The following is a 14,201-nucleotide window of genomic DNA, read 5'->3' on the forward strand; positions in this document are numbered from 1 at the left end:
GGCACTGGAGTGGTTTGCTCGGGTAAATTTACGAGATTGCCCCTGGGATGAGATAGAGACGAAGTGAAAAAGAAAAAAGCTTCGATTTTTTCTTTTGCAGAGGTGGTGGATAGATAGCGCGGCAGAGGAAAGAGGAGAAGAAAAGATGGCGGCTTTCGCCTCCGCTCTCCGCGTTCTCCCCTCGCCGCCGGCTGCGGTGCCTCGTCGGCTTCGCTCGGTGAGCTCCTCGTCGCGAAACCCATGGATACCTTCTTCTTCTTTCTGCCCCTTGCTCGTGCGCTCGCTGGAAGCTTTCTCATTTGGCGAGCTGCCTTGTTCTTCGATTTGTGACTTGAGATTTGATAAAAGGGATAGGAAGGGGAAGGGAGACACTGGCATTTCAAAGAGTTAGACGTTTGGAATTCGAGGGCATTGCAGGTTTTTTCCTTGCAGATTTTAGGATAGTGCGAATTTGAGGACTTTAAATCGATTAATAATTGATTATGAGTGGCACTATAATCTTTTGTACCATATTATTATCGGTCTCAAACATGACACCGCTAAAGATCATGTGTGTCTGTGATGTTACAAATCAATATACTATTTGATAAGTTAGTGATCCTTTATGGTGGATATTCAGCTTTTGTGAGTAATTTTTCAAGCCCTAGTTTTTTAAGAACAGGTTTGTATAGGTGGTGGGTCTATGTAGTGTCATATAATCTCATTGTAGTTAGACAAGATCGTTTCTCTATGTTGTTGGTATTCACCACGGTAAGTCAGCCACGTCTCATTTTTCTTCCATCTTCCACTGTGCATATGCAGTGTAAGATGTTTAATGTTTCTTTGTGTTAAATTTGGTGAACTGTGCCAGTTTCCATGATAATCCGTGTCATGCTTGCGTAGTGCTCAAGCAATGCTAAAGAGAGCTTAGGATTGTGTGTATCACGCTGACACTGGGCTTAGCAACCAATGTTCTATTGTGAAGTTGGAATGACATTACAAGCTTTGAAGATTGTACCTCAGCTTTTGTAATTCTACGGGCCCTTGACTATGATGTTTAGTGCTGGTTGCAATCTTTACGCCTTCTGTTTGTTGCAGAGAGAACAAAGGCAGGGCTGTAGATCTCGAAGGTATTCAAAAGTCGTGGCTTACTACGCTCTCACTACTCCGCCGTATAAACTTGTATGTTCTCCTCACCTGTTAATATTGCCTCGACAGATTACATTCTGCCATTTAAAAGGAAAAGATTTTAACTTATAGCTTGTCCTATGGTGTCCAGGATGCCCTGGAACCTTATATTAGCAAGAGGACAGTTGAACTTCACTGGGGTAAGCATCAGCAAGACTATGTGGATAGCTTGAATAAGCAGCTTGCTACCAGCATGTTCTATGGGTACACTCTGGAGGAACTAATAAAAGAAGCATACAACAACGGCAACCCATTACCAGAATATAATAATGCAGCACAGGTAATGTTGTTATTATTTGGCTTTTTTCCCCCATTAGTTGGATATTTTATTTGTACCCATCAAATTTTCATCCTGATAGCTTCAGTGTACATGTTTAATTGTTGCACATAACTGAAAGCCTGAAAAAAGGATGAGCAGTAGGCTTATTATGGTTCTAATTTTCAATCTTCTGAAATACAGGTATGGAACCATCACTTCTTCTGGGAATCAATGCAGCCAGAAGGTGGTGGGTCACCAGGGCGAGGTGTCCTGCAGCAGATAGAGAAGGATTTTGGCTCTTTTACTAATTTTAGGGAAGAGTTTATACGCTCAGCATTATCACTTTTGGGGTCTGGCTGGGTTTGGCTTGTCTGTAAGTTTTTTATTTTCATTTTCTTTGAAGTTCAGCCTGTACAGGCACTGTTGGTTCAATCTGACTTCCTGAAATGTTGTTTCTACAATCTAAATTTAGTTTTTAAAGTCTGATTTATACACGTCTGGTCTATCTTTTGCTTGTTTCAGTGAAGAGAAAAGAACGAAAATTTTCGGTAGTCCATACACAAAATGCCATCAGTCCACTTGCACTTGGTGATATTGTATGTTTTCTCATTTCCTTTTGAAATGTTTAGAATAATAGCATCCCAAGTATAAACCTTTGTGATGACATTCCATGCCCTCTTCTCTTGCAGCCACTCATCAATCTAGACTTGTGGGAGGTAAGGAAATGACACTGCGTTTAGATATTACATTATGCTAAATATTGACATATCTACTTTTGTGTTTCAGCATGCTTACTACTTGGATTACAAGGTATTTTCTAGATCCTCTTTTTCTTCTTATACCTAAAATTGTAATTCACCAAGTACTAAGCTATCATAAATCACTGGTGATGCTTCCTTTTGATGCTTCAGGATGACAGGCGAATGTATGTTACAAACTTTATCGACCATCTTGTCTCTTGGGATACTGTCACTCTACGCATGATGCGCGCTGAGGCTTTTGTGAACCTTGGTGAACCAAATATCCCAGTTGCATGATATGAGATGATATGGATATGACCTAGAGATATCTATGCATGTATTCTCATCATGAGGTAAAATCCAGCATTTTGCAACATCATATCTGGTACATATGCAGCTTAATTATGTAGTTCATCATTCAGTATATATACAAAAAGAAACTAGAGAATCATTCAGTTTTTGGTGATGACTTATTTTCAACTATGACGCATCTTCAGCATTAGCAATGCCAGAAATCATGCTCCTAGGACATTATCTTATAACACAAAAAAGTTTTCTCTTGAAAAACAGCACGTGAGGCAATCAATCAAATATCGGGATTGAGATTTAAACACATGCTGCTGGGAGTATCAGGGAGCATGTCGCTTGATGCTGTTGCTTCGGCTGGGTTAAGAAACAGAATCAAGTGCCCTCAAAGAAACAGAAATCGACAATACATGATAGCATCTTATGACGAATTAGATTGAAGACCGTAGCAGACAAGTCAGTAAAATTTGGTTGCACAATCGAATCTGATTATTAGATTGTGCACTAATGAGTATGAAGAGCTTAGTGTTAATTACTTCATTGTGTCCTCCTTTACAGATATGGTCACTAAAGAAAGGACCTATACAACTTGCATGCAGGCCGCTTTAAGAAAATAGCTAATTTGTAACTGCACTTCCACTAATACTTATGGTCTTATGCACTTAACTTAATCGACCACTCACTATGAAACTCTTAGTGAGGTATTTTTCTTGAGCAAGAATGAAGTTCTATTACTCCTTTGATCCTTTCAATAATTCGTCCATTTTACTTATATATGTAGAGTCCTAGTTCTTTTGCAAGGTTTCCTAGGACTTTGAAGTTGTCAGTGAACTGGTTCCCTGTGAAACTTTTAGTCTTAATTAGACATCCACAACTTCACATTGATGCTATATTCTTACAAAAAGGAAAATTATTACTAAAGCTTTACTAGACCTATCGCTTTCCATGTCCTACGGTGAGCTAGTTGATGCAATGTTCTTGCATCCAGTATATGTCAGTGCACAACCGCGTGGGTCCTTATTCCCCAAAGTGGTCCTCATGTCTTTCCTTGTAACCACAGACAGCGACAACTTTTTTGTTTTTAGACTCTACATTGTTTTGCTTGATATGTAGCAGGAGTAGACTATGCTAAAATGTTTTTATCTTGTTCTCTCCAATTTTCAGCGACGCCGAGGAATTTCTAGATCACATGATACCTGATGCTGAGATTCGCATGCATGAGAGACACTTACACCACCTCATGTCCTGCACGGTGAAATAGTGGAAATCTGCTTGAGGATAAACAGCTTTGGTTTTATCGTCACCTTGGAATTTTGATATAGCATCAAAGCAACCTTGACACTAGAGCATGATTACAGAGTATGGGCCATCGATCTAACTTCTTCTTGAAGCTGCACCACTTCTTGCAAACGTTTATGCTTCAGAACTAGGACCCATGGTCCCATTATGCTTTTTAGATTAGATCTTCATCCTAAGTTTCGACAACTCATAGCTGTAGTTTTTGTCTTTCTTTTGGCACAGAATTCTGTCATTGTTAAGCCTAGCTTTGTTCCCTCTATTATGTAACCTGACCTTTATGTCCCCATTGCTCATTCCTTTTGTCGACATTGAATTATTTGATGCGATATTTTCGCATCCATTACTAAGCTTTTGCTCAAAGTCACAGCCTATTAGCCTTCACCTCCAGGTTATTTTATCAAATGAATGTAATGGCCTTTGGAAATAAAGAAGCATCCTTGGATGGACTGTTTCCTGCTCTGCCCTGTCATGTTGGTGGAAATTCTGTGTTAGATTATTCAGATTTCAGAAATCTGTGGACCGCGTCAAACAGTAGGAAATAAATTATGTGGACACATATATAAAATTTTTACCCACAAATTATCGTTTTTCTTGTTGATAAACCGTACTGCTTATAACCAGCATTAGGCGAACCGATGACAGCCTAAGAGGATCGCTGTTTGTTTTAACTCTTTCTTGAAGGTTGTGATCATCGGCTTCTTTTGAAACTACCCAGCAGATAAGATTATGGGCTAGCATTACATCCATTTAACCATGTTGGCCTTTTCATTTTACAACACAGTTGCAATCCATAAAGAAGTTAGCATGAAACTGCCAGAATGGGCTTAAATCAGCACTACTCATTCCATTCATCTTTCTGTTGTAACAGAAATGCAGCCGTTCTGCAGCACCACATGGCTGCAGTCTGCAGACATCTTTGTCTTCTACTCTGTAAACTGCAACCAATAACCTGCTCATGTGATGTCTACTGTCAATAGTGGATGTACCCTGCAACAACTCCAATTGAAAAACCATTTGCATGTTCCATGCTGATTGGTATGGCAGGTTAACCTGCTCAACTTGTCACTGGATCAATCAAAACAGTAGGAAGAATCTGTCTGTACGACTGTACCAAATACCAACCCTGCAAGAGATAATTTCACACGCATAGAAAGCACTTCAGATAACAGTATTCTGGGTTTCTTACAATAGTCCTCTTTTTCAGAACACAAATGCTCGATTCTGACAAAGTTTCCATCTACTACATGTTTATTAATTTTACATGATGACAACGGGCTGATAAATTATGAAATCTCAGGGGTAAGAGAGATGGAGGCGATCTCCATCCTCATCTTGATCATGTTCTTGCTATGGCTTGATATGGCAGCCTAGTTGCAGCAGCAGCAGAGGCAGTCGAGGCAGCACTCGCAGGTCTCGTAGCAGCAGAAGCAGCACAGTGCAGTGAAGATGCTGCAATCAGAATGAGAGAAATAGTTAGCGAGATCGATCAGGATTTTGCTAAAAAAGATTCACAAAAGTTTCATGATTTGTAAACTTAAAAACTGACGATATCAGAAACAGAGTGTAGCAGAGTTGAAGTAGTTTCAGCAGGTGTATTGACTTCTGAAGATGTGTACTGCTGGAGTTCGGCTCTAATTCAAACTTTCAGCAACTAAGCCAAGCATGAGAAGCAGGGTGATTTTCTTAAGTAAAAAAAGGAACACTAATAAGTGTGTTCATGATCTGAAGCTATTTGTAAGGTTGTTCAAAGCTAACCAGTGAGACAAAAGAAGCTGAAGAAATTTGCATGAAAAGAAAAAAAATTGCTTACAAAAGTCCAAGAAAAAAAAGAATCTTATAAAATACTCCATCAAAGAGGGGAAAGAGAGAAAGATATGTCAGCTGCAAGAAAACAAGTTTAAGATCCTTCTAACTAATCATCCTGACCAATACTCATCCAGCCATCCTCTTCTTGAATTGTGTCTCCAAAACAGGAGAACAAGAAGAACATCATAAGAAAAAAAAACAAATTGCTCTCACCATGCATAGAGGCAACCCTTCTCCTCATGGCGCCTCTGCACATGTTCATAGTAGGACATGTCCTGTGCCATTGGAGCGTTATACATCTTGTCTCTCTGCTTCTGATGAACAAGCACTCACCTCTCTAAAAAGGTTTCAGAGAAGAACACAACTATTCAAGGGCCAAGGTTTTCTTCTCCTGTCCTCTCTTGTTGCTTGCAGGATTGGAAGTAGTGGATACCATTTATAGGCCAGGAAAAGAAAGGCCACATTTTTCCATACTCCATACAGGTGATGTACTATCATCTGAACTGGAGGGACCCAGATGTCAGCAAGTGATGTAATTTTTTTTTGTCAAATTATGAAAAATTAGTGCTTTGTTTCTATGCTCTTCAGAAAAATTCTCTGTTTTTTCTGCTCATTGGTCCTAGTATCTGACTGGATAATCTACTTGGCTTTTTCTTTGGAACAAGAGGCTCATGTTTGAGTGGTCAGTTCTGATAGGCTGGAATAAGCAGAGTTCTGCCCAACTGCACAAACTACCAACCAACTATAAAAGCAAACAAATAATTAGTATTAATCATCTCTGAGTTCTATTAAGGAGTGGTCCATGGTTTGTGCTTGAGGAACAAGATCCTCTCTTCCAATTAAGTGGCCTGTCCACTGATTAATTGTTCATGCAAGGTCACCAAACTCACCATCTGCTTGCCATCATTGCTAGTATCACATCATGGTTAAGTAGTATTATTAACATGAACAAAAGGTTCTGTTTGATGGCCCCAGATTTTCTTGTCTTGTCCAAATTAATCTGAACGCAAGGCAGGTACTGTATCTATTAACACCAAAAGTGATATATGCAGGTGCTTTGCTTAACTAATTAACTCATGATATGGTGATCCTTTATTGCTAATCAAATCGATGAGTTGTTTGCAGTTGAAGTAGAAATGAGTTAAAAATAAATAATATCAGATTGTGCAAGGGAGGAAGAGGAGATTCGACAGAGATTAGCCAACAGTTCCGAATTTATTCCAAAACAAAAAAATGCAACTTGCAAGAACACGTGAGAACTGAGAACCTAGAATCTGAATTCCCTTTCAACCAGGTCTCAAGAACAAACGCCTTGAAGTGGCACGATAAAGTTCATCTCATAGTGAAATTCAAACAACTAGTAAGTAGTAAAAATTAATGTTGATATTAATTTAGCAGGTTAATTACTGCAACTGATCAGGGGAGGAAGAAGAGATGAACTGACCATGCGTAGAGGCAGCCCTTCTCCTCATGCCGCTTGGTGCAGTGATCGTAGTAGGACATGTCCTGCTGCGCCGGAGGGTTGTACATCTTGGCTAGCTTCTCCTCTTCGATCGATCAGGCCAACCAAGAATGATCTCTCTTTTGATACAAATCTAAGCTCACTTTTCTCTTCAACCTTGCACACAGAGTTTGATGTGAAATGGAAGTATTTATAGAGCAGATTTCCAAGGTTTTCTGATTCCAAGTTGTTGCCTGGTAAAACACCCTTGCATCATCATATGGCGGTTTTGTTTCCATACATTAATATTTTTGCAACCATATAAGTATGACCTTAGTTTCCTTCGAGCCTAAGATTTGTATATGGTCATTTATGTACTTATTATACTCCATTAATTTGGATTTTGGTTCTACACGGTCGTCATTTATGTTTGGCAAAGGTTCAGAGCTGAGAACAGCAGGCACTACAGGACACAAATTAATTCAGTGTGCAGTCAAGAAACAGATGCACTCCCTTTTACTTACACCAACTACTTCGGTTCACCTAATCTTGTTTGCCGATGATGATGACATTTGGATATATTGAGATAATTAATCAAGTCATCAATGCTCACTACTGTGTTTGATATATGTAAGATGATTCATGCGTCATTGAGTTCTTTCTGAAGTTTAAAATGGGCTGTGCAGTACATTATTTACTGTGTATGACCTGTGAGATTAATTGAAGGTTTACTAGGAAAAGAAGATAGGTGTGCTTATCAGATTGCTTGGCTTAACTGTTGGGCACTTAATATGCATGGATTGAGCAAAAGCAAATGTAAGCCAAAGTTACTACAAGGTTTTCACAGCACCTCTGCAGACTGCAGTATTCTTATAGTACCATCCTAACTAACCACAGGAGCTTAATACAGATATTAGAAATGCATTTTAGAGGTATTTTTTTAGAAAAGGAAAATACTTCAGAATTTTTGTAGTATTTGTATCATATACATAACACCAGACATACATATTATTAGTTTAATGCTGACTTGTATAAAATTATGGGCGTCTTATATTTTAGAATAAAGAATAAAGGAGTAATTAATTAGTTCGCATATGCTCATTGTGTCAAAAAAAAGACTTAATTTTTTGCCATTTCATGGAAATTTAGTAGTGAGAAGAAATAATCAAAATACCCTTGCTAACAAAAAAAATAGTATTGCTAACTAGTCAGATATATAAGATATATCGAAGGGATAACACTCTTTAGTGATTGTCGATCGATTTGTCAATTGATAGTAGATAAGCAAGAGACTATAAATTATTTTTTAAAATAAATTTTGAAGGTTGGAAACCTTTTTATTTTTTTAAAAAAATAAAAGAACGGATGGAGTACTACATACTCCTATACACACATATATATTTCCTTGGTGGCTAAGAGTCTACTCTACATACACAAGTGTATGACAAGTGGATGGAATATGGCTATGACTATTACGTCTCATTCCGTGTCTGGATTTGTCATTTGCTGACTATTAGGAGACGACGTTTCGTTCTATGTCTATGTATGCATCTTAATTTCTTTCTTGGGATTTTTCTCAGTCACTGTTGATATAGACAAGCAAACTCATTCTTGACCAAACTTACGCATGCAATGCAATGCCATCAGAGTCAAGAATATTATAATGTCGCACACGTACGTACTCCCTCCGTTTCAGATCAAACGAAATGCGACGTATCCTAATATAATAAATTTTGATAGATGTATGTTTAAATTTATAGTATTAGAATGAGTTATATCCCGTATTAGATTTGTTTATTTTGAGACTCAGATCAAACGAAATGCGACGTATCCTAATATAATAAATTTTGATAGATGTATGTTTAAATTTATAGTATTAGAATGAGTTATATCCCGTATTAGATTTGTTTATTTTGAGACAGAGCGAGAACACACTCATGTATAATCAGCTAGCGTATAAATCACGGCATTGTTTTGGTTGTTAGTGACTTAATTAGCATGGAAATGGAAATGCACACTCTTAGTGTAATTGGCAGGATACGCACGGTGGTCAAGAAGAGAGAAACATCGTAGACTTGTAGTCGAGTATATAAAGGCGTTTGGTGGGTTCTAAACTCCAACTTTCAAATCTAAACTTTAATTTTAGTGAGAGCTAACTCCTATAAGAACTGAGATGAGTATAAAAAGTGTTTAGCTAGATTACTCAGTTCCACGCTACCACATCCCTCGTCGCATTTCGTCGAACATCTTGTTGGCGTCACCCTGCCGTTGCCGCCGCCGTTCAGCCCGCGCGCTGCGCCGCCGGGCAGCCCACAAGCCGCAGCCGATCAGCTTGCGAGCTAGGCTGCCACCTGTCAACACCGCTGCCCGCACGCCGCCGCCGATGCCATCTCCTTGCTGCCCTCGGCACCACATGCCGCCGCCCGCCGTCACCGCCTGCCACCGATGCTGCGACCCACCCGCCGCTCGCCGCCACTACATGCCGCCGCCGGCCGTCGGTAGGAGGATGGGGAGGAGAGAGAACGGGAGGAGAGAGGGTAGCAAGAGGTAGTTCAGTGGCATTTTGTGTGAATACACTAAAAAAATTAAAGGGCAGTGGATCTTTTGAGGTAGAGTGGAGCTGTGAAACAGAAAAAACTCGGCTCCATACAAATTTATGAAGCAGCTATACTAACTCCGCTCCAAAATAATAAAGAAACTGTACCATTTGCCTAAAACCTGAAGCAGAGCTGGCAGGCCACAGAGAAAGGCAAGGTGCGTGCGTGGGCTGGCCCAGAAGAGTGGCCAGTGGGCTTAGGCGCTGTGGCCCATGGTTGGCCCGTAGGTTGGGCTGGGATTTCTGGCCCAACAAAACTAAACTGAAGTTCCCACTCTTCTCTTCTCTTCTATGAAAATGAAAATATTCCATGAAAATACAAATAAAGGTAGGACATATAAAAAAATCATTAACACATGACCAATTAAGTTTTAATTATTATAATTTTAAAAATAGATTTGTTTGATATTTTTAAAACAACTTTTATATACAGAAAGTTTTCACACGAAACAGTGTTAACCAAAGTTGAAATAAAATTAATATGTATTTAATCATAAAAAATACCATCCATATATAAATCAAAGAGAGAGAGAGAGAGACGGGCAGATGGCTGCTATCGGAGGCTTGGAGCAGCTAGCCTGGGTGTTCGTCCAAAAAAAATAGTTTTTGGGATGAATCGAAACAAGAACCCATCCACAGATTCATTCTTAAAAATTGTTTTTTTTTTCTGAAACTGGGGTGTAATTCCAAGCATATATTGATGCTGTAACGGCTGCAGGGATCGATGACGACGATGTTGGGTGTGATCTCGTTAACTCCGGCCGTTGTTTGCGCGCGCCCCCAAAGAGATTTGTCTGATGCACAGTCGATCACACACGCTGACATGCAACACTTCCTCTCTTGGAACTTCACTCCAGTTTACCGGCATCATACTACAAGTATTATAATGCAGATGGAGTAGTAAGTATATGCTCTCCCTCTGGTTCCATATTAATTAACGTTTTAGACAAGGTTAACGTTAAACTTTTATAATTTTTATTTTTAAAGGAACTAAAACAACGTATATAGATTTGTCTTTTAAAGCATTATAATAAAAGTAAGCATGCATTTATTTATTATATATTATAATAGAAAAATAAGTTCAAAAATATATCTCGTAGACCGTATCATTATTTAAAATGTCAATTAAAATAAAACCAGAGGGACTATAGCAGATGCTTCCAGCAGCTAGCCAGCCTTCCTGATCGACTTCTTTTCACAGCAGCAAAACTGACCTGATATTCAATCAATTTTGAGTAGACGACGATAGATATATATATTATATATACCGTATGATGCATAGTTAGGTTTTGATTCGACCTCCATAGCCGTAAAAAACTATGCGATCGATCGATCAATTACGTGCTTAAGTACAAAATACAGTACTATACTGACTCATCAGTATCATTCGCACTATATATGTTAAATTTTCCTGCTAAAGTACGAATTGATCCTCTTCATTTACATCGATCGATGCAGAGTTCTAAGTTCTAACTAGAAAAACCGTGTGGCTTTGCCGCGCATGGTAAAGTGAACCCAGCTCATTCGACTTTAGTGAAGTAACTAATTAGGGCCCCTTTACTTGAAAGAAAAATATAGAAAAATATAAGAACTTTTATTCTATATAGAAACAATAAATTTTGCTATAGAAATTTTTTTATATGATTCTTTGAACCAAAGGATTATTAAAAACTATTGAGTCTTATCAAATTTCTAAGGAATGCCCAAATTCATACAAGTTTTGGAGTATTTTTAATATAAGGTCCAATATCACGCGAAGTCTCTTATGAGTTTATCTCTCTCATCTAATTCTTGCATTTTTCGTACGGTCCAATCAAATGATTATTTTATATATTATTTTATGTGTTTTATAATTCTTTGTTTTGCGCTTGATTTTTTGTCAGAATTCTATGTTTTTCCTATTCATCCCTCAATCTTTGTTTCAAAGTAGCCCTTACAAGACATATATAGGTTGCATTTGACCGAGGGAGAAAAGAGAAGGGGACAATTTTGCTAGTACAATTGTACCCCTACTTTGATGTCAAATACCGATTTTATCCTACATTTTAGGGTTGTTATTTTTTGCCCTATTTTTTTCAAACGAATGAGGCGTTTACCCCTGTTTTTGATGGAAGTGAGTGGGATTGGACTTAATGCGGTAAAGAATTAGAGAAAGAAAGAGATAACGATTTTTTAAATTATCGATTGACCCTTTTACCCCTAGAAAATATCCAAGTACCGCTTGGTGTCCCTCCAGGCTTGAGCACTTGGCATCGACTCTTCCCTTCATGAACCCAAATCCCCGTTGTGAAGCAGTGGCGGCAGTGTCCCTGGGCCGGCCGGCTAGGCAATGGGCACGACCCGAGCAAGTGCAGGCCACCCAACCCAGTTGCAGCGTGCATGAGGAGGCTAGGCATTGCGCAAAGAGGCCATGGTAGAGAGGAGGACAATGGTGGCTGCTGTAGCTCAGCGTAGGGAGGAGGTGCGGCTGCTCGACGTGTCGAGGAGGCGATGGGGAGGAGGACAACAGGTCAACGGCGGTGGTGGTGGCTCGATGAGAGAAGGCGACAACGGCAGCTAGCGCGGGGAGGTGATGGTGGCGGCTCGACGTGGGGAGGAGGCGGCGGCGGCTCAGTGAGAAGAGGAGGCAACAACGGTGGCGGCGGTTTGTGAGAGGAGGCGACGATGACAGCTTGGCACAGGTAGGCAATAGATTTGCTTGACTTGTCTATTTGTTTTTTTCAAGATATCAAATTTTGAAGCAAATTTTTATTGATGTTTATGTTAAAATTATCATGTTGGTAAAAGTTTATCGAATTTGCAAGGTTCATGTGCTAAATGTGGGCAAATTCTTAATCATGAACAAAAACAGGGGAAGTTTGCAACATGAGTAAGGGTATTGAATGCCTTCTCGCTAAAGATTTAATATTGTTAATCTGCCCATCAAAAGTAGAGGCAAAATTTATCTTTATTTAAAAAACCATGGGCAAAAACAAAACCCTAAAATACTGGGCAACATCAATATTGAACATCAAAGTAGGGGTAAGAATGAAATTGCCCTAAAGAGAAAAGATTCTATGATTTCCGTAGAGGAAAACACAGGAAAGAAATAATATAAATCACATGAATACGGACACAAAATAAGGAAACACAGGAACTGCAAAAGGATGGATGTTTGCAGCGTAGGAATTTTAGTGGGTGATTTGATTACATCCTGTTAATCCTCTTTTAGTCTGATCAAAGTATGTATCATTATTTCTTTAGTTCTCAATATCCGGTGGTAGGAGGAAGCAATAGCTTCCTGAGCTTTGCCAGCCGTACGGCGGCAACGCGAGAAATCACATAGACTGCTGTGCCCCCATGGACCTAATTGCTCGATCAATAGAAACTTCTGGACGACCTTCTGGACAACCGCTGCACGCACGCACACGAGCGTTTCACGCTGCACGCGCACAAGCAGGATCGAGCCATCCCGCGAAACCGGTGTTGCCACGTGGCACAATTCTTCTTTCAATTTTTTGCATGAAATTCGTATTATAAGATAAGATTAACATCTCACTAACTCCATTTTACGTCGTGGTCCGGGCATATACGTAGTACGATCCGTCAAATTATATGTGCCAGCAATATATGTTTATTACGCGGCCTTGATGTGTCCATGGAAATTAACGACCGGTCGAGGACACTGCAAGGCAGCTAGTGAGTGAGACTAGTTCGTAAAGAACAGTAGTACTGATGAACGAAATTAACGACGAGGAATTAATTCAAAGCTAGCAAAGCAAACATCTCCGTCCGTTGCTGTAATTAAATTAACCGCGTGATCATACTGCACCACAGCACATCCGTGAGCAGTACTCCCTCCGATACATTTCATATTATAAGTTATTTAATTTTTTTAATCAAATTTCTTTAAATTTAACTAAGTTTATAACAAAATATAATAATATTTTCAAATATTGTGTCAAAATATATTCAATGTTAAATTTAACAAAACTAATTTGGCATCATAGATGCTGCTAATTTTCTCTATAATAGTCAAATCTAAAAAAGTTTAACTGTGGAAATATCAAACAACTTATAATACGAAACATATAGAGTATAACTGATTAAAGTCTCTACTAAGCTTAATGCTTCCTCCGTAGTAAAATATTACTCACTCTTTTTCTAATTAATCATCATATTACATAAGTACACTAAGATGAACGAAAATCAATTATTCTCACGTGCTACTTTTACTCAGTAATAAATTTAATATATGCACTATCCCCACTATTTTCTAACCAATAACCAATCAAAATATTGTATTGCAGGTTAGTTGGTTGTAAAGAGTTAGGTGTATGATGCATGTATTTATTAATATTCATTTACTCTGATACACGGATAACGAATAAACTTAAGGATATATACTAATATATATTGATCATTTATAAATAACCTTAAAAGTTATATGATGATTAATTTGAGAATTGGGAGATTACATAGTTTTAGCTTAAGAACTTATCACACAAATACTATAATTTTAGAGTGGGATTTACTATACCTATTTACTAGTACTTTTTTTCCTTCTTGTTTCAGCCGTCGAATCAGTAGTACACCATATCCTTCTCC

General features: G+C 38.7%; 1 protein-coding gene across 3 annotated transcripts; it reads left to right on the forward strand.

Annotated features, from left to right (window-relative positions):
- Positions 1-83: 83 nt before the first annotated feature.
- LOC4340091 (superoxide dismutase [Fe] 2, chloroplastic-like) lies at positions 84-4,956 on the forward strand. Of its 3 annotated transcripts, none has more exons than XM_026026409.2 (9): positions 84-217; positions 1,078-1,161; positions 1,259-1,447; positions 1,628-1,799; positions 1,949-2,022; positions 2,116-2,142; positions 2,213-2,236; positions 2,338-2,519; positions 4,640-4,956. In XM_026026409.2, the coding sequence occupies exons 1-8, from the start codon at positions 146-148 to the stop codon at positions 2,461-2,463; spliced, it is 768 nt and encodes a 255-aa protein (XP_025882194.1). In that variant the 5' UTR covers positions 84-145; the 3' UTR covers positions 2,464-2,519; positions 4,640-4,956. The 3 variants fall into 3 exon arrangements, with proteins under 3 accessions (XP_025882194.1, NP_001389670.1, XP_015642496.1); NM_001402741.1 differs by lacking the exon at positions 4,640-4,956 and adding an exon at positions 3,637-4,228; XM_015787010.3 differs by lacking the exon at positions 4,640-4,956 and adding an exon at positions 2,737-4,131.
- The last annotated feature ends 9,245 nt before the right edge of the window (positions 4,957-14,201 follow it).

Source organism: Oryza sativa, chromosome 6, assembly GCF_034140825.1.
Source record: "Oryza sativa Japonica Group chromosome 6, ASM3414082v1".
Lineage (NCBI taxonomy): Eukaryota > Viridiplantae > Streptophyta > Magnoliopsida > Poales > Poaceae > Oryza > Oryza sativa.

Bases quoted from the DNA above. Each gene is read 5' to 3' on its own strand.
- LOC4340091 (XM_026026409.2), top strand. From the start codon at position 146: ATGGCGGCTTTCGCCTCCGCTCTCCGCGTTCTCCCCTCGCCGCCGGCT. The intron at 1,800-1,948 runs GTAAGTTTTTTA...TGCTTGTTTCAG, and splicing joins TGGCTGGGTTTGGCTTGTCT to TGAAGAGAAAAGAACGAAAA. The intron at 2,023-2,115 runs GTATGTTTTCTC...CTTCTCTTGCAG, and splicing joins CACTTGCACTTGGTGATATT to CCACTCATCAATCTAGACTT.